This window comes from Columba livia, chromosome 12 (genome assembly GCF_036013475.1).
Source record: "Columba livia isolate bColLiv1 breed racing homer chromosome 12, bColLiv1.pat.W.v2, whole genome shotgun sequence".
Taxonomy (NCBI): Eukaryota; Metazoa; Chordata; class Aves; order Columbiformes; family Columbidae; genus Columba; species Columba livia.
Genome location: NC_088613.1, coordinates 9,170,996 through 9,188,055, shown reverse-complemented (window position 1 = coordinate 9,188,055; position 17,060 = coordinate 9,170,996). Strand labels below are relative to the sequence as shown.

Below are 17,060 nucleotides of genomic sequence, written 5' to 3'. Positions count from 1 at the left end.
TGTAACCGCATGAGCTCTCCCCTCAGTCTCCTCCAGGCTGAACAAACCAAGTGACTTCAGCCGCTCCTCACACGGCTTCCTCTCCAAACCCTTCACCAACTTCATAGCCCTCTCTGGACACTCTCCAGTAGCTTAATATCTTTTTTACCCCGCGGCACCCAGAACGGCGCACAGGGCTCCAGGTGAGGCCATGGCGGACTACGGCTCCCGGCATGCCTCTGGGCCCGCGGAACCGGCCGCGGAACCGGCACCACTGCGCAGCGGTCCCTTGGCGGCGCTGCCACCGCCGCCCCCTCCAGGCCCGGCCCCGTCAGCGGCGGTGGCGCGGGGCAGGCCGGGAAGGCGCGCGGGGCAGGCCGGGAGTGCCCGCAGGCAGCCCGGGGCGGCGGAGCGGGCGGAGGCAGCGGCGGGATGTGGTACGAGATCCTGCCCGGCATGGCCATCATGGGCCTCTGCCTCTCCATCCCCGGCCTCTCCACCGTCTACATGCACCGCTTGCACAACGGCGGCAAGGTCAGCGCGGGGACACCGGGCCGCTCGCACCCCCCGCGGCCCAGCATCCCGGGGCTCCCCTTTCCTCCGGGATCCCACATCCCCGTGGGGTCCCTTCCGTCCCTTTCCCTCTGTGATCCCACATCCCCGTGGGGTCCCTTCCGTCCCTTTCCCTCTGTGATCCCACATCCCCATGGGGTCCCTTCCCTCCCTGGGGTCCCTTCCCTCCCCAGGCCTCCCTTTCCCTCTGGGATCCCACTTCCCCTTGGGGTCCCGTCCCTCCCCGGATCCGCTCCCCGTGGGCAGTAACGGGCAGCCCTGTGCGTGTCTGCAGGAGAAGCGGATCGCCCGCTACCCCTTCCAGTGGCACCTGATGGAAAGAGACAGGCGGGTGTCCGGCGTCAACAAGTACTACGTGTCCAAGGCAGGTGCTCGGGCCCCTGGGCAGGTGCCATGGGGGAGGCGGGAGCCGTGCGCTGCTGCTCTAGCTCCCGCGGGCTCTGCAATGGGCACGGGTTGCTCCTGGGGCTGTGGGAACTCGCTCTGTACGTGCAGCTGGCCTGCAGCTGCGCATGTGCATTTAACTCTTTTTTTTTAATTACAGCTTGGGTACTTAAGAAGCATAGTTTGAAAGCCTGCATTTTCAGCTATGCACTGTTGCAAATTAACAATGAGAATGGTGCGGAAACTTCTATTACTTTTTCTTTTTCAGGGTCTGGAGAACATAGACTAAGGTGGTGGCACTGTGAAGAATCCACATATCTATATAAAATGATTTAACTCTTTATTAAAGATATACATGTATTCAACCCTTGCATCTGTGTTGTTATAATGGGTTGACCCTGGCTAGACACCAGGTGCCCACCAAAGATGTTTTACCACTTTCCTCCTCAGCTGGACAGAGTAGAGAAAATACAACATGGGTTGAGATAAGGGCAAGGAGGACACAGCTGTCTAGTTACCTTTCAGAAACTTACCTTGATAGCTAAGGACTCCTAGGCCACCCCTGTTTACAGAGGAAGCAATTCCCTCTCCTGTCCCTATCTTGAGCTTCCCTCGAGTATCCGCATGGTTCTTCCTGCCCCTGTAATCCTTCACGCCTCTCAGTGCTGACCCAGCTCTCGGTACAGATGTATCATTAGCCACTCGGTAACGCAACAAATCGGTTTTTAATAGGTGCTTCATCAACCTGCACAGCAGACATTGCATGAAGAGGTCAGTCCCTCTGTAAGGGCCATGGAAGCGTGGCAGCACCACTGGTTTTCCAGTTTTCATTGTATTCTGTTCTTGGATGTGCATCTGTAAATAAATTCTAGCAGAGTGAGGAAAACAAGTACTTGACAGGAATTTTTGAATTAATATTTCGAGTATGTCACCTTTAAAGCCGGACATCCATCTTCTCTCTATGTAACCTTAGCACCACATTAGATTATTTTGAAACTGTTAGTCTTCTATGTATAGTTTTAAAAAAATGCCGTAAGGCCTGCCCGAATGGCTGGTCTTCACATTCAGTAAGGTTAGCACCATGTTAGCGCTGCAGGCCTCCACACAGCCAGCGCCTGTGTCCTGACGAAGGCTGATCAATTCTTCATGTAAGAGAACAGTGAAGAGGCACCAGATCCCAGGAACTGGGCAGTTCCCAGGGCTCCTGTCTGTAGCCGCAGGAGGCTGCTGTCCCTGTCAGCCTCCCGGCAGTGACAGGTCACATATCTCCTGCCTGGGGCAGGTAGAGAGTAACTGCCAACTCCTGCTAGCGCAGCAGTAGCTGGCAGCAGCTGAGGCAGCATGTTCAGCCTTGCAGTGAGGCTGCTCAGCAGTGGGAGCAGACAGCTTGCAGTTCAGAGGCTTCCTCACATGCTCCCACCTTCCTCCTCTTCCTCCTCTGTGCTCTGAGAACCTTTGTCCTCTGAGGACAGAAGAGGCTGGTGCTGACATGACTGGTGTCTGTCTGCACTCCTCCACGTGGCCTGCAGCTCTGCCCTGCCTTGCTGCAGGAAGAGGGGCAGGAGGTCGGGGGTGAAGGGCATGTCCCTGAAGGCGTGCAGGAGGAAGATGCCGGACACGATGGTGAGGAAGCCGCTGATGGTGCCAATGATGTTGTCCAGCACCATGTGCTGCCACTCCTTGAAGAGGATGGCAGAGCACATCATGACTGCTGTGGTGAACAGCACGTAGTATATGGGTGTGACCACAGATGTGTTGAAGATGTCCAAGGCTTTGTTCAGGTAGTTGATCTGGACGCTGATGCAGATCACCAGGCACACGAGGAGCACCCAGCCCAGTGGTTCTTTCAGGACTGGCTTCCCAGAAAACAGTTCTTTCAGGGCAATCCCCAAGCCTTTGACACAGGACACTGAAAGTGAGCCGATGGCAGAGCAGACCAAAACATAAACCAAGACGTTGCTCTGTCCGTAACGTGGTCCAGCCACAAAGATAAGTAGAAGGGAGCTCACCAGGATACACACAGCAAATACAATGAATCCTTGGGGAAAGCAGAATTAAAGAGCTCTGTCAGAGAACAACAGCACCAGTGACATGTAACTGAACAGCAATTAGAGACAGAGGACAGAAGGGTAAGTGCCCCACCAGTCTGGTCTTTTCAACTTCCACCTGTAGGGGCTGGGGTTGGGATGCAGAGTTCCCCTCCAGCCTGAGCAAAACTGCAGAGAGGACAGCAACTCTTTATAGTGCTGATCACAGCATCACCCCACGAGTCAGCCTGTCAGGATACAGCTGCCCATACTAGAAGAGGCAGGGACAGAGGCAGGCGCTGTTGGAGGTGGGGGGGCTTGCTGACCAGGAAGACAAGGGAGATGCCCAAGAGGGTGGCAGAAGGCTCAGGAAGCTCTAGCTGAACTCTGCGGGCTGCAGTGGGATAAAGAGGAAAGTGCCACATCACAGGAGTGCGAGGCCCTGCCAGAGCGCTCCCTCTAATGAGCAGCAGCATCTACCTGTTGCTCTGCTCTGCTCTTCTCCCCATGCTTCCTTCCTCCATTTCCTGTGGCTTATTCTGCCGTCCATGCTATTGCCCAAATCATGTCCTTGCAACTTGATTCATCCTCTAACATAAATATCAGCACCACATGACCTTGGGCATAACTTGAATCACTCATTCATCTTGGGCTGAAGTTCATCCTGTTTTCCCTCAGCCACCACTGCACCCTCATGTGCAGGGATTTCCTCGCCTGTCCCAGCACTGCCACAGGCCAACCCCTTCTGCTGACACCTGCAGCTAATTCCCATGCACTTCACTTTTTGCATCTATACCTCACAGGCAGTACAAAAAAGCCACACTTGGTAACTTAATAACCCAAGTTCTCATCCTTGCTTCCACACAGACTGACTTGGGAGCACCCCCCAGACTCCCTCGCTGTGAAGTGGGGTTCCCTTCTGCTTTTTTCATCCAGGGTCAAGAGGACCTGACAGTCCTAAAAAGCCATTCTGAAGATGACATGTCCTCCTATGTTTTGAGGTAGCTAAGAAGGTGTAAATCCTCCAACCACGTGTATGAGATTCTGTTTGACTGACAGCAATCTTTCACATTTAGGGTGTGGAAACCCCAGCCTTTTCCCACCATAGAAGGCAACCCACAAGCTCTCCTTGACACAGGGGAATGTTTCCTCCACTCGTGCACAGAACAAGAAACAGCTCAGTTAACCTTTAGTTCAGTCCTCCCAATCCAGTCAAGTTGTATCCTACTGCTACTGTCATTTCCAAGCCTGAAGCTGGCAAGACCTCTTCTATTTAAGTACCTGGATCTTTGAGCTTCTCTGCCATTGACTCCAGGCTGGAAACCTCTTCTTCCTGCGGAGCATGGATCACCATCACCGTGGAACCCAGGACACTGAGGATGCAGCCAATCTTTCCATGAACATTCAGCTGCTCATTCAGGAAGATGGAAGACAGAACTGCACTGAAAGATAGTAAAAAAACCCAAACAAACTAAAAAACCCTAATTAGGCCAAAGGATGGAATACCTGAGGGAAGAGATAGAGGAAAGCAGAGCAACTGCTTTGACCACTACGGTGTATAGGTGAGGTGAGGGTGTTTCTGCAGCTGCTTACCTAACAAGGACACTTAGAGCACCCAGTGGAGTCACCAGCGTTGCAGGGGCAAAGGCATAGGCAGCAAAATTTGCAGCTTCTCCAACTCCCACTGCAAGAAAAACTCTGTCAGGTGAGCATCACAGTAGGTGCAATTCAGCATAATACAAATTTGGGTGCAGTCAAAAGAGAGCCTCAGTTTCCACCTGAGCGTTCCCTGTTTCTCTGAGGTATGTGGTACAACCATGAAAGAACTGCCCCAACAAGGACAAGCAGGGTCTGATTTTTTCTTGGGAAGAGAAGGTTCACAGTTACACATCGTGATCCTTAATCACACGTGGCTATGCAGCTGAACAGTAACCACAGAAAAATATTTCCATAATGTCCTCAAAGACGAATGAAGTTTTGACCTGTTTTGTATTTCTAAATCATGTTCTTCTCTTGGAACAGCTTTTTAAAGGGCAAATAAAGTACAACTGGTTATTGATGTTGAAAAATGTAAAATAAAGCTGCTGAAATTGCTGTAGCACTAAATCCATAGTGCTGGATACACCATTATAACTACGTCATCTGGGCAGGCCATTTCCAGAGGCACTTAACCCAACCCAGTCTGACCAGCTCCTCAACTCCTATTTTGCAGAGAAAGCTGGTAACGCATGAGACTTTAGAATGTTTTAGAGTTATGATTAGATCAACAATATCCTCAGAAAAAAATCAAGCAGTCATACCACTATCATAACAATAAAACATAAAAGCAACAGGAAACAATGACCAACGCAGTCTCAAGTGTGTTTTGCTACAGTTTCAGAGCGGGTACTTACTGCACAGCAGCCCTGCCCACCAAAGCCATTCGCGCAGGTACGCGTGACCTCCTTGCCCTAAGTAAGGAAGAAAAGGTCAAAAGAAACCTCAGATGAAGCTGCACAAAAAGCTCATTATCCTGCCAGAACTGCCTGGGAGAAGCAAGTGGGTGAGCCTGATCTCTAAGCACACAGCAGCCTTGGGCCTGCCCGCCCTGTCACATTATGGCCTGACCCACGCATGGGCCAGAACTGATTCTTTTACCCTAAAAGCAAAAATGTTACCCGCTTCTCCCGTGTTTGAAACACAGCAGTTTCACGGATGCGTGAGTGGTTCTAGAAACGCGTGTCTGCTGGCTACAGGCGACGGCCAGCCCTGAGGAACAAGTCTGCATTTAGACCAGACACCCCACGGGCACGGAGCGGGCGGCCGGGGCCCAGCGCTGCGCGGGCGGAGCCGGTGGGGCCGGGCCGCTCGCAGGGGGCACCGGGGCTTCCTGCGCTCCCCCGTCCCGCCAGCCCGAGCTCCCCCGGTACCTGCCCTGACGCGGCCGCGGCGGCACAGCCGGAGCAGCCCCTTCTTCTTCAGAATGAAGCTGCTGCCGATGAAGGCGCTGGAGGCCAGGGCCAGCCCCAGCCCCACGGAGAACCCGGCCCGCCCGCCCGCAGCCCCCATGGAGGCTCCGCCGCCGCTTCCGGTGCGACGCCAACACCCGTCCCCGGGCGGGGCGGAACTGTGCCGGGGCACGGGGCTCGGCTTCCGCCGGGGGAGCGGCCGAGCGGGGCTCCGGCAGCGGGTGTGGGCCTGTCACAGCCCCCGAAAGGTCCCGGTTGCCCCCTGTGCAGGACGCCCGTGGGCCAGAGTCTGGCCCGGGGTGGGGCTGGGCTGGGTTCACCTTCTTGGCGGCGAAGTGATCGCGTCTTGCTTTCTAAACAGCAGAAGAAAATATGAGTAAGAGCAAGGACGATGCTCCGCATGAGCTGGAGAGCCAGTTCGTGCTGCGGCTGCCGCCGGTGAGAGCCCGCTCCGCCCGGGACCCCGCGGCCGCTGCCCGGGCGTTCCCGAGGCTGCTCGGTTCGGTTTGCGCGTTCAGCGCCGCGCTGTGGGGTTCAGCGCCGGGCTGGGGGGTTCAGCGCCGGGCTGGGGGGTTCAGCGCCGGGCTGTGGGGTTCAGCGCCGCGCTGGGGTGTTCAGCGCCGCGCTGTGGGGTTCAGCGCCGGGCTGTGGGGTTCAGCGCCGGGCTGGGGGGTTCAGCGCCGGGCTGGGGGGGGCAGCAAGGCGGGGAAGTCTGCGAACCTGGCGAGGAACGTGGAAGCAGGCTGGATGCTTTCAGGCCTTGGGCAGCCCGTTCTGTGTCGTTCGAACAGATTTTCCCCGGGTTCCTCTTGAGGAGCGCTCCTGCAACACAGGGCAGGAGGCTTGTCAGGCAGCTGGGAGGATTGGGGAGGAAGTTTCTGTAAGGACAGAGCTTCAGCAAGGGCTGGGTGCTCAGTTGCTATGGATGGCAGTGCACTTGATGCTATTAGATGCTTAAAGCTGAGACTGTGTCCTGCTGACACCACGAGGGCCTGACGAGGGGAGCTGTAAGTTCCCCCAGAGCTGCGTTCCCTGGCACGGTGTCTCTGTCGCAGCCACACGCTGTTGTCACAGCTGTGTCGTGTCAGGGGGTGTGAAGGGCACTGGGAATAGCAGAGCCACAGGGTGGGCGCATGGTACTGGGAGGAGGGCGCAGTTTTCATTGCAGCTCTTGCAGTTGTTTCAATGTGTTGGGATGGCAGGGGGGTGTTTAAAGGTGGGTAGGTTGGATGGAAGACTTGAGTGATTCTCGGAGGAAGCAAACCAGTCCTGATGTAAATCTGTCCAACCTTGCCAGGAATATGCATCCACTGTGCGGCGAGCGGTACAGTCCGGGAATGTCAACTTGAAGGACAGGCTCACCATTGAGCTACACGGTGAGTGAGCAGGGTCAGAGCATCTTAGAACTCCTCTGACTGTCCACAAGTGAAGCTGTGCAACTTGCAGGTGTTTTTCCCATTAAATTTTTGCTCCCCAGGAATATGTCACTCAGTTTAGCTGTTTAGTGACAGCGCTAACCTGTCCCATGTCTTTTTGTAGCGGATGGGCGCCACGGGATTGTCCGGGTAGACCGGGTACCACTGGCAGCCAAGCTGGTGGATCTGCCCTGCATCATCGAGAGCTTAAAAACCATTGACAAGAAAACCTTCTATAAGACAGCAGATATTTGCCAGGTATGAGCTGTCCTTCTTACCTGCCCCAACAGCTTAATTCCTTGCTCTGCTCTCCAGGAAAACCCTTGCACATTTTGACAGCTGGATACCCAGTTCAACATGGACAATTTCTGTATTCTCACAACATTAGCAGTTAAAAATTTGCCACTCCGCCTGGTGTTTAGAAATCCCCTTTCTGAAGCATGAAATGTGGTTGTTCTTGTAACAGCTTAACAGCTGCTGTGTTTAGATATGAACTGAGCTGGGTGTGAGATGTTGTGTTTCTCCTGCCCCATGCCCATGAATCCCTTTGGCTCACGACACACAGCAGGCAGTCACTGTTCATTTTCCAGTAAAGCTTTCACATTGTTTTGTCCTTGCGTTATGACAAGCACCCTTTGTGTTTATGTGGGGATTCCAGATGCTTGTTTGCACTGTGGATGGTGATCTCTACCCGCCTTTGGAAGAACAAACTGTGAGCACTGACCCCAAGGCAAACAAGAAGAAGGACAAGGACAGAGAGAAGAAATTCATCTGGAACCATGGCAGTGAGTAGAGGCTGTGCCAAACCCCTCCGTCCCACCACCGCAGTGTCCCCACAGCTGTGCAGGGCACTTACCACTGCCCTGTCCCGGCTGCGCTCCTGCTCTGTTTTCTGTGCTCACCCTGTTTCCCGAGGGATCTTCTCCCTTTTGGCACCAACTCTCCTGTGAGGCCATCTGCCTGACACTCGCCATCTGTTTCCTCCATCACAGTCACTCTTCCTCTGAAAAATGTACGGAAGAGACGATTCCGGAAGACAGCTAAGAAGAAGGTGAGTTGCTTCTTGCACAGATGCAGATGCAATAACCAAGGGATAGGAAGGCAGAGACGTTAGAGCTGTAACTTTCTATTAGTCCAGAAAACATGTAATTTCTTAACATTGCTTCACATGTTTCCTTGCCTGAGCTGAGAGTGAAGGGAGGGCAGTAGATTTAAACACTTATTTGGGTGCTTCTTCCATGTTTTCCAAGATGCTCCTGAGGGGAATGTCTTCTGCAGAGAACTGCTGTGCTCCATTCCTGTGGCTGCCTGGCCACAGCACATCTCTTCCTGCTCACAGAGAGGAAAGGAAGCCTCGCAGGGAAATGGGATTTCACTCGTTCCTGCTTTCCCAGCTGAAATCTTCTCTCTATGCATGGCCTGTTCACTTCCCCAAAAAGCAACACTACAAATAGAATAACTTGTCATTTCAGCTGGGGGAGTGACAACAGATGGATCTCAGAGACCGTGTCTGTGCATCCGTGCAAACCAGGCAAGGTGTTGGGGAGCTGTAGCTTTGTGAGGCTGGAAAGGCTTGTTCTTCTCTGCTTTGCAGTTTCTGAGAACAGGATGGAGTGCTATTTTGCATGACATTTGGGAAACAAATTACTTGAGACATTCTTATAGCCCACAGGAGAGATTTGATGTCACTGCATTAAGATTACTGGCTAATTTAAAAGTGAAAAATGAAAGCTTCTTTTGAGTGAGATGGGAAGGAGTTGAGTTGACCATCCATCAGGAAACAGTACCTCAAGGACTTTCTGCGTAAACACAGAAAGTCTTATTTTGTAAGTAGTAAAAGTAGAAAAGTGAGAGTGTACAACCTTCCAAGGAGCTCTATACAAAAAGGATGGATTGCTTTCTAGAGGTGCATAAACTACTTTTAGGGTGAACATGAGCACAGGCTGAGCAGAGAGCATCAGAGAAGAGAGGCTTGAAATAGAGGTGGAGGATTGGAGTTGGCAAACGCCAGCAGCATGCACAAGGCGTTTAACAGTGTCTCTGTTCTCTTTCCTCTCTCTGGCCCAGTATATTGAGTCTCCTGATGTGGAAAAAGAGGTGAAGCGTCTCCTGAGCACCGATGCTGAAGCTGTCAGTGTCCGTATCCTTTTAGGAGGAAAAAAGCTCAAGTGGTAAACAGGACACTTAGGTGTGACCTGGGGGCTGTGGAAAGGAGAGACAAGTTCAGCTTTGTGTGGGTGTGAGAGACTGGAGATACGCACATAAGAGGTACTGAAGTTTTGGAGCGTCATCTTTGCCTTCTTCAAAGCTCATGGTGACCTTCTTTGCAGCCTGTATTGTTGTACTGAGCAGGAACTTCAGTAACAGCAGAGAAGCCATCAAAAAAGGGGGCTGGGGTGGTTCATTGTGGATATCCATTGCTGCAAGGCCAGACTTGTTGGAAGGACAGTGATCTGCAGTTTTTAGCATTGTTTTGTCTTATTGCGTCTTTCGTGTTCCTCTTTTTCCCTTGACCTGTCTGTTCCTGCTGTCAGGCTGGGAAGTCATTGCTGAAGATGAAACAAAAGAAGTAGACAACCATGGTTCACTCACCAGCCTGGACATCTCCTCTCCAGGGATGTCGGGACATAAGCAAGGCCATGGCTCCTCAGGTGCAGTGGGGAAGCTGTTATTTTCTTTCCAGCCACTCAGTAATCTGTTGGGCTCCTTCTCTCAGGGTTAAACCCTACCCAGAAAGGAGAGAGGGTGTTGAAACAGACACCTGTATGGGCCCTGGCAGGCAAAGGGTGCTGGGAGGTCATCGGCTGTGATTTTCCTCTTCCCTTTTGTACCCTCCTAGAACATGATGAACTGCGGGAGATATTTAATGACATCAGCAGCAGCAGTGAAGATGAAGATGAGAGGGATCATCATGACGATGAAGACCTGAACATCATGGACACCGAGGAGGATTTGGAGAGGCAGTTGCAGGACAAGCTGAATGAGTCTGATGGGCAGCAACAGGAGAACGAGGGGTCCAACCAGATAGGTGAGAGGGTGGCGTAGCGCAGCGGAATCACCTGAGTGCCAGGCAGGCTGCACTGCCCGGCTCTGCTGCTGTTCTGCGCTCACTCTTTCTTCCAGTTATGGGGATCCAGAAGCAGATTGACAACCTGAAAAGTAAACTCCAGGAGACCCAGGACAGGAGGAAGCGCCAGGAAGATCTCATCATGAAAGTGGAGAACCTAGCCCTCAAGGTGAGAGCTTTCCTAGGGTCTCTTCAAAGTCTTCTTAACACTGGCTTGCTATTAGATCCAACAGACTGATTCAGCTGCTGCCCTGGAAAAGACAGGTGCCTGCTGGGTTAAAAATAAGTGTGATATGACCATACACACTCCAGCACCTCACCATGGAGGCAAAGCAATCCATAAAACTGCAGGAGACAAGGGGGGCTGGTTGTCAGTGCAGCTTGGGGTTTGCTGCATCATTTGACATGTGCCAGCACCCCTTCAGTTGAGAACACATGGGTGACTGTGATCTGCCACGTTTGCCTTTGCAGACCCGTCTCCAGGCCGTGCTGGATGAGTTCAAACAGCAGGAAGAGCGAGAGAAGCAGCAGGTGAGGAAACCCCCACAGTGGAGGGGGGAGGACTGGGGCACGATGCAGTTTTAAGCTTTGCCCCTGACAAAGTTTCCTGAACCTTGTACCACACCAGCTGCTTTGAACTCCAGTGTTACAGGTCAGGTGTGGTTGTACCTCATCTGTAGTTGCATGGAGTTTCCTAAGGGATGGGGTGGTATAGGAAAGGGGTTTGATTGCAGCCTTCCTTCTGAAGGAGCAGTTGGCCAAAACACATCTGGCCAGCAATCTAAGGCTACTAAGATTGCTGCCTGGGGTAAAATACAACACAGAAACCTGCTAGCACCATGTACGAGACAGACAGTAGCTGTAGGGTCTTGGCAGATTTCTTGCCTGGGCAGCTCTTCGGAGTTTCAACCAGGTAGCAAGGCAGGAGGTTCCCTCTCCTGGATTCCTGTTGTGCAGCTTCACCTGTGGGCAGTGCTGAGTTCTGCCACGTATGCGCAAAACAGCCACTGGTGTAGGTGGAAGATCTGCAGAAACACAGAAGCGCTTGGGCTGGAGCTACCGGGAGTCCCAGCCGTGCCTTCCTGTAATGCCTTGCCCCCTTTTCCCAGATGACGTCCCTGCAGGAGCAGCTGGAGGCCCTCATGGAGAAGTGAGGAGCGGGCCTGGGTCTTTGTATCTGCGAGAAGAGCTGAAAGTGTTTTTTCATCTGCCATGCTGAAGTTTTTGCTCCAGATACACAATGCTGCTGCCAGCCAGGGCTGGAGGCTCCATGTTCAGGGCTGCTCTCACAGACATTGTGCTTGGCTTGGCTGGTGGAGCTGAAGGATTGGACTATGTCTGTGCAAGCAGCCAGAACACTGTAAATATTCAGCACTGTTCTCTGGGAGGGGTTTAATTCTCCCTGGGACCATGCAGTGCAGCTTTCTACATGTTACTGAGTCTTGGACTTGATGGGCTGTGGCCTGGTAGAAGCTTGTTCCTTGCTTGAGGAACGCTTGTGTCTGCAAACCAGACTCAATAAAGTATCGTTTCCAACCCTGATCTGTTCCTGCGTGGTCTCTGGAGTACAGACCAGCGCTGCCTCTTGCCAGTTGTGCCTGACAACGCTCAGCCCAGGCTGGTGCTCACACCAGCTTTCCTGGGTTCTGCTGAAGTGCTCCTTGCGTGGCTGGGTCAGAGGGAGACTGTGCGTGAAGGGGACCCCGCAAGCCATTGCTCTGTGGGAGGAGCAAGGCGCTCCTGATCAGGGAGTTTCTTTAATTCCCCACAGATGAGGCAGGCCAATCCCAGATTAACCTGGCGTGGTGGGAAGAGGATTAGAAAGGCAGTTCCAGAACACAACGGAGGGCACCTCAGGCTTCAAGGGTATGCTGTGACAGGACAGCCCTCTCACAACTCGAAGAGCACAGGAAGGGAAGAAGGCTTCCAAACTCTGCCCCCAGCACAGAAAGCAAAAGGCCAGTGGCAGCCCTGGGAAGTGACATGTGTGTCCAGATAGTCAAGAAATGGAGATAGTGTGAGGAAGACGCGGAGCTCTGGAAGGGCCAGGTTCCTGGGGGCTGGCAGGAGCAGCCATGGAGGAAACCTACCTGCTGAATGTGGAAGGGGTCAAAAAGAAGATTCTGCATGGAGGTCAAGGAGAGCTGCCGAAGTTTCAGGATGGCAGCAAGGTAAGTCATCTTGGTTGTTATCCCAAAGCTCTGGGAGAGTGGAGGGTCTGATGGCACCATTCTGGCCTGTTACAGTTAGATTCCCTGCTTGCGAGCTGAGCTCCAGGTCTGTGGTACGGGGAGGTCCCATCTCCAGGAGATCCCTCGTAAGGGAGGGGTGCAGAAATGGCTGTTTTGGGTACAGGCAGCCACATTGCCCTCCCAGTGACAGCCAACATTGCCCACTGCCTTCACCTTGCATTGGTGCTGTTATCTGCCTCCTCCCTCTTGTCCTGAGCAACCAGGTTGCTGGAAATCTGCCTTTCCTGATGTGTCAAACAGGAGTGAGGGGTGCCAATGGGGAGCTTTTGGGGGCTTCTGAGACCCCTCCCAGCCTTGTGTTAATGGGAAGATCAGTGTGGGTTCTGCCACACACACTGTGGGAGCACTCTGTGAACTGGATTATAATGGGGAACCCAAAGAGGACAGTCAGATATAGCACTGATGGGCACTAAGAAGCTCCACCATCTGCTTGCTGTCTAAGACAAATGGGTAAGAAGCACAATCTCCTGCTGTGGATGGAGACCTGTCAATCAAACCAGCACCTCGCTAGGAGCAGGCTTGGCCCTGTGTCCTGGCTTCGTGGCAGAAGGATTTGGGGCTGGCAAGGCGACAAAGGCCTCTCACTGCCGTGCCTGTCCCAGCTCAACGCTCACCTTTCTCTGAGGCAGATCACCTTCCACTTCCAAACGCTGAAGGATGACTTTGAGCGGACTGTGATTGATGACAGCCGGGAAGCTGGCATCCCCATGGAGATCATCGTGGGCAAGATGTTCAAGCTGGAGATCTGGGAGACGCTGCTAAGCTCCATGAGAACCGGGGAGGTGGCTGAGTTCTGGTGCGATGCCATCGTGAGTGAGGGGCTGGTGGGCACAGGACCTCCTTTCTGCAGAGCCAGGGTGCAGGACCGTGCACCCCAGTGATGCTCCAGCCTTGGCTGGTGCAAGCATGGGGGCACAGATGTCACTTGGGCACAGCACCAGGGCCAGGGGGGCTGCCGCAGAGGAAGGGGGTGCAGGCTGGCCCCATGCAGCTGAGCAGGGTGCTCCCCCTCCTTGCAGCACACGGGCATGTACGCCCTGGTCTCCAGGGGCATGCGGAGGATCGCAGAGGGCCGGGACCCTCTGGAAGGGCAGAAGCACCGCTGTGGCATGGGTAACATGTTTGACTACCACAGCACGGGCTATGACGACCTGGACGAGCTGCAGCGGACACCGCAGCCCCTCATCTTCATCATGGAGTTGTTTCGGGTAAGGGTGATGGCAGGGAGAGCTGCCAGCATGGGGACAGCCAGGGCAGGCAGCTCATCTCCTGCTGCCCATGCAGGTGGAGGAGCCCTCAGCGTACAAGCGTGACACCTGGGCCATGAGCAAGGAGGAGAAGCTGGCGGCGGTGCCCATCCTGCACAGTGAGGGCAACCGCCTTGTCCTCCGTAGGGAGTTTGGGCAGGCAGCAGCCAAGTACCAGGAGGCTGTCATCTGCCTGAGGAACCTCCAGGCCAAGGTGAGCAGGACCTGGCTACCTCCTGTCATCCCTGCCTGGGTTTCCTCAGCAAAACTCTCCCCAGTGGGCCATGAGTGCCTGGGAGGGAACAGCCACAGCCCTGAACTATCCACCGGGACTCCCTGGGGCAGGAGAAGCCGTGGGAGGATGGCTGGCTGAAGCTGGAAAGCCTGGTCACGCCGCTGGTGCTCAACTACTGCCAGTGCCAGCTGGAGCTGGGCGAATACTACGAGGTGCTGGAGCACACGACGGAGCTCCTGCAGAAACACAACGGTACTCATGCCCTGCATCCCACCCCAGCACTGTGTCCTCAGCCCCTGGGGACTCTGTCTTCAGGATCCCCTATCCATGATAATGCCCATCCCCCTTCCCTCTGCCTTTGAAGGTACCTGCGTCATCTGGATCCCCATGTCAAATGCAGAACCTGTGACCCAGGTCCCCCTGCCCCTGATTTCCCCTGCCCACGATGGCACCTGCACCCCATGTTCTCTGTGTCCCACTCCCCATGACCTTGTCCTACATCATCCAGATCCCCCTGCCCACCATGGTTTCCCTTGCCCATGATGTTCCCTGCACTCCACGTCCCCTGGTGCCCACGGTGGCACCATGCATGGCCCAGGTCCCCCTGTGCATGGTGGTACCCCTACCTACAAGTGTGTCCACCCCTGTGCTCCATGTCCCCTGGGTTCTCAGGGTCTCCTGCTCCTGTGGCAGGTGGCCCTGAGCTGCAGGACCCCCACCGGGTGCTCTCCTCTCCCGGCAGACAATGCCAAGGCTTATTTCAAGCGGGCGAAGGCCCATGCTGCTGTCTGGAATGAGCGAGAGGCACGGGAGGACTTCCTGCGGGTGGCTCACCTCGACCCCTCCATGGCGGCTGCTGTGAAGAAGGAGCTGAAGCAGCTGGGGGAGAGGATGAGGAAGAAGCACGTGGAGGATCGGAAGCGCTACCAGGGGCTCTTCCAGCCGCCCCGGGGGCCACGGGCCAGTGCGGGGCAGGAGGACAGGCAGGTGGGCGATGGGGCGATGTTGCAGGGAGAGGCACCCCAGGGTGAGGTTGGGGTCCCAGAGACCCCAGGGCAGGGGGAGCAGGGTGCAGGGACTGAAGAAGCAGAACAACCAGGGGCTGACCGAACAGTTGGAGGTGAAGGGGCAGCAGCAGAAGGGACAGGCCAGGGGCAGCCTGCAGACGTGGAGGTGGAAGTGAGGGATGGGATGCGACTGGGAGAAGAAGCAAACCTGGGCACCTGTGGGGCAGAGCCAGAGAGCTGGGAGTCAGAGGAGAAAGATGAGAAAGAGAAGGAGAGGGATGAAGAAGAGGAGGAGGGGGAGGAGAAAAAAAAGGAGGAGGATGAGGTGGAGAAGGAGGAAGAAGAAGTGAAGAAGGTAGAGGAGGCAAAAAAAAAGGAGAGGGAGGAGGAGAGGGAGGAGGAGGAGGAGGAGAGGGAGGAGGAGGAGAAGGAGAGGGAGGAGGAGGAGAAGGAGAGGGAGGAGAAAGGAGGAGAGGAAGAAGATGAGAAGGTAGAGAAGGAAAGAAAGAAGGGGGAAGAGGTGGAGACAGAGAAAGATGAAGTGAAGAAGGTAGAGGTGGAAAAAAAAGAGGAGAGGGAGGAGGAGAAGTTGGAGGAGGAGAAAGTGGATGAGGACAAAGAGGAAGAGAGCCCAGCAGCAGAGATGGAAAATCTGTCTGTAGGGCAATGCGGGGAGCAGGAAACATGTGGGGCAGAGGGAGCTGGCACATGGAGCATGGCTGAGACAGGACCCTGCAGTGAGGGGCTGGGGCCAGCCAAGGGGACCCAAGAACTGGAGGGCAAAACACCCAGAGAGGTGCTGGAAGAACGGAGCTGTGGGGAGCAGCGAGCAGGCATCAGCTGGGGAAATGCTGGGGAAAGCACCATCTCCCCAGACAGCTTTACCCCCGGGGCAGTGCTCCAGGCTGGGCACTTGGGGGCGAGCGAGGAGCTGGGTGGAGGGGCAGAAGTGACCCCTGCCCCATAGCATCCAGGGAAAGGGGTAACGCACCCCCAGGGCAGTTCAGCAAAAGCAGAGAGCTGGAGGATGTGACCCTGGGGCATGGCCAGCCCTGAGCAGAGCCTGTTACCCATGGATAAGGGAAAGGCTGCTGGATCACTGACAAGGAGGCACAGCACTGGCAGCAGGGCTGCTGTAGCCTGAGAGGGAGCCCCAGGGCTGGAGACTGTCCCTGCAGTGACATGGGAACAAGGCTGTCACCCTGTCACCTCCGGGACCTCCAGCCCTGCTGTGCAGCAGTGCCTGCTGCCTCTCTGTCCAGACTCATTGGCTCCAGCGCCTTTCAGCTGGGCCCTGCTGAGCTTTGCTGGCTGAGAAATAAAAGCTTTTCCTTGGCACCACGCACTGGATTTGTTCCTGGATGGGATCGGCTTTCCTTGATCACAGCCCGCACCCCTTGCCTTGCTCTGTAGCCTGCAGCACAGAGATGGGGCATTTTGCATTATCCTTGAGAAGGGGAGTTTAAGAGGCTGCATTTCACTCCCATTTAAGCTCCTGAATCTCTCCTGTGTGAGAGAGTCCCTGCAGTAGCACCATATCAGACCTTTTTTCCAGCACCATCAGCCCTTCCAGGCAGGGGCGAGAGCAGATCCAACCCTACAAGGATCAGTCCTGGGCAGGCTTCACCACCAGCTGAGGCTGGGCTGCACCCTGTGTGGGGGGGAGGACCTGAGAGCCCCCAGCCTTACCCTGGGCCAGTCCTCAGCTGAGCCCCTTGCTGCGCCACAGAGACATGGGCAACTTGGGCAGCTCTTGGGGCAGGGACGCCTGTGGGCACTGGAAACATAACAGGGCTCCAGGGAGAATGCACAGAGAGAAGACTGCCTGCCCAGCATCTCACTGCTGCCTACATCCTTCCTGGGGCTGAAGGATTTCCTACAGCAGAAGTTCCTGGGCGAGGAAAAGGGACTGGCCCCACACAGCCC

The 17,060-nt window shown here is 54.8% G+C and overlaps 4 protein-coding genes across 9 annotated transcripts; 3 read left to right on the top strand and 1 right to left on the bottom strand.

Moving 5' to 3' along the window:
• Positions 1 to 271: 271 nt before the first annotated feature.
• On the top strand, positions 272 to 1,301 carry NDUFA1 (NADH:ubiquinone oxidoreductase subunit A1). Its single transcript, XM_005500539.2, has 3 exons — positions 272 to 513; positions 827 to 916; positions 1,205 to 1,301. Exons 1-3 carry the CDS (start codon positions 412 to 414, stop codon positions 1,223 to 1,225), a joined length of 213 nt encoding a protein of 70 aa, XP_005500596.2. The 5' UTR covers positions 272 to 411; the 3' UTR covers positions 1,226 to 1,301.
• LOC102091361 (magnesium transporter NIPA2) lies at positions 1,260 to 6,264 on the bottom strand. Of its 2 annotated transcripts, none has more exons than XM_065077780.1 (5): positions 5,877 to 6,264; positions 5,357 to 5,413; positions 4,557 to 4,647; positions 4,245 to 4,405; positions 1,260 to 2,974 (listed from the first exon to the last, which is right to left on the bottom strand). In XM_065077780.1, coding segments are annotated over exons 2-5 (885 nt in total). In that variant the 5' UTR covers positions 5,358 to 5,413; positions 5,877 to 6,264; the 3' UTR covers positions 1,260 to 2,342. The 2 variants fall into 2 exon arrangements, with proteins under 2 accessions (XP_064933852.1, XP_064933851.1); XM_065077779.1 differs by having other exon boundaries at positions 5,873 to 6,045.
• TAF7L (TATA-box binding protein associated factor 7 like) lies at positions 5,984 to 11,935 on the top strand. 5 transcript variants are annotated; one of them, XM_065077784.1, is made up of 12 exons: positions 5,984 to 6,033; positions 6,273 to 6,349; positions 7,209 to 7,287; positions 7,451 to 7,584; positions 7,985 to 8,111; positions 8,319 to 8,377; positions 9,394 to 9,466; positions 9,861 to 9,977; positions 10,166 to 10,354; positions 10,450 to 10,562; positions 10,865 to 10,924; positions 11,503 to 11,935. In XM_065077784.1, the coding sequence occupies exons 2-12, from the start codon at positions 6,284 to 6,286 to the stop codon at positions 11,545 to 11,547; spliced, it is 1,062 nt and encodes a 353-aa protein (XP_064933856.1). In that variant the 5' UTR covers positions 5,984 to 6,033; positions 6,273 to 6,283; the 3' UTR covers positions 11,548 to 11,935. The 5 variants fall into 5 exon arrangements, with proteins under 5 accessions (XP_064933856.1, XP_064933853.1, XP_064933855.1 ...); XM_065077781.1 differs by lacking the exon at positions 5,984 to 6,033 and adding an exon at positions 6,055 to 6,159; XM_065077783.1 differs by lacking the exon at positions 5,984 to 6,033 and adding an exon at positions 6,077 to 6,132.
• A 352-nt stretch (positions 11,936 to 12,287) lies between these two features.
• On the top strand, positions 12,288 to 16,247 carry LOC102091731 (aryl-hydrocarbon-interacting protein-like 1). The gene is made up of 6 exons (XM_021284918.2): positions 12,288 to 12,564; positions 13,275 to 13,454; positions 13,665 to 13,853; positions 13,930 to 14,106; positions 14,238 to 14,379; positions 14,870 to 16,247. The coding sequence occupies exons 1-6, from the start codon at positions 12,469 to 12,471 to the stop codon at positions 16,099 to 16,101; spliced, it is 2,016 nt and encodes a 671-aa protein (XP_021140593.2). The 5' UTR covers positions 12,288 to 12,468; the 3' UTR covers positions 16,102 to 16,247.
• The last annotated feature ends 813 nt before the right edge of the window (positions 16,248 to 17,060 follow it).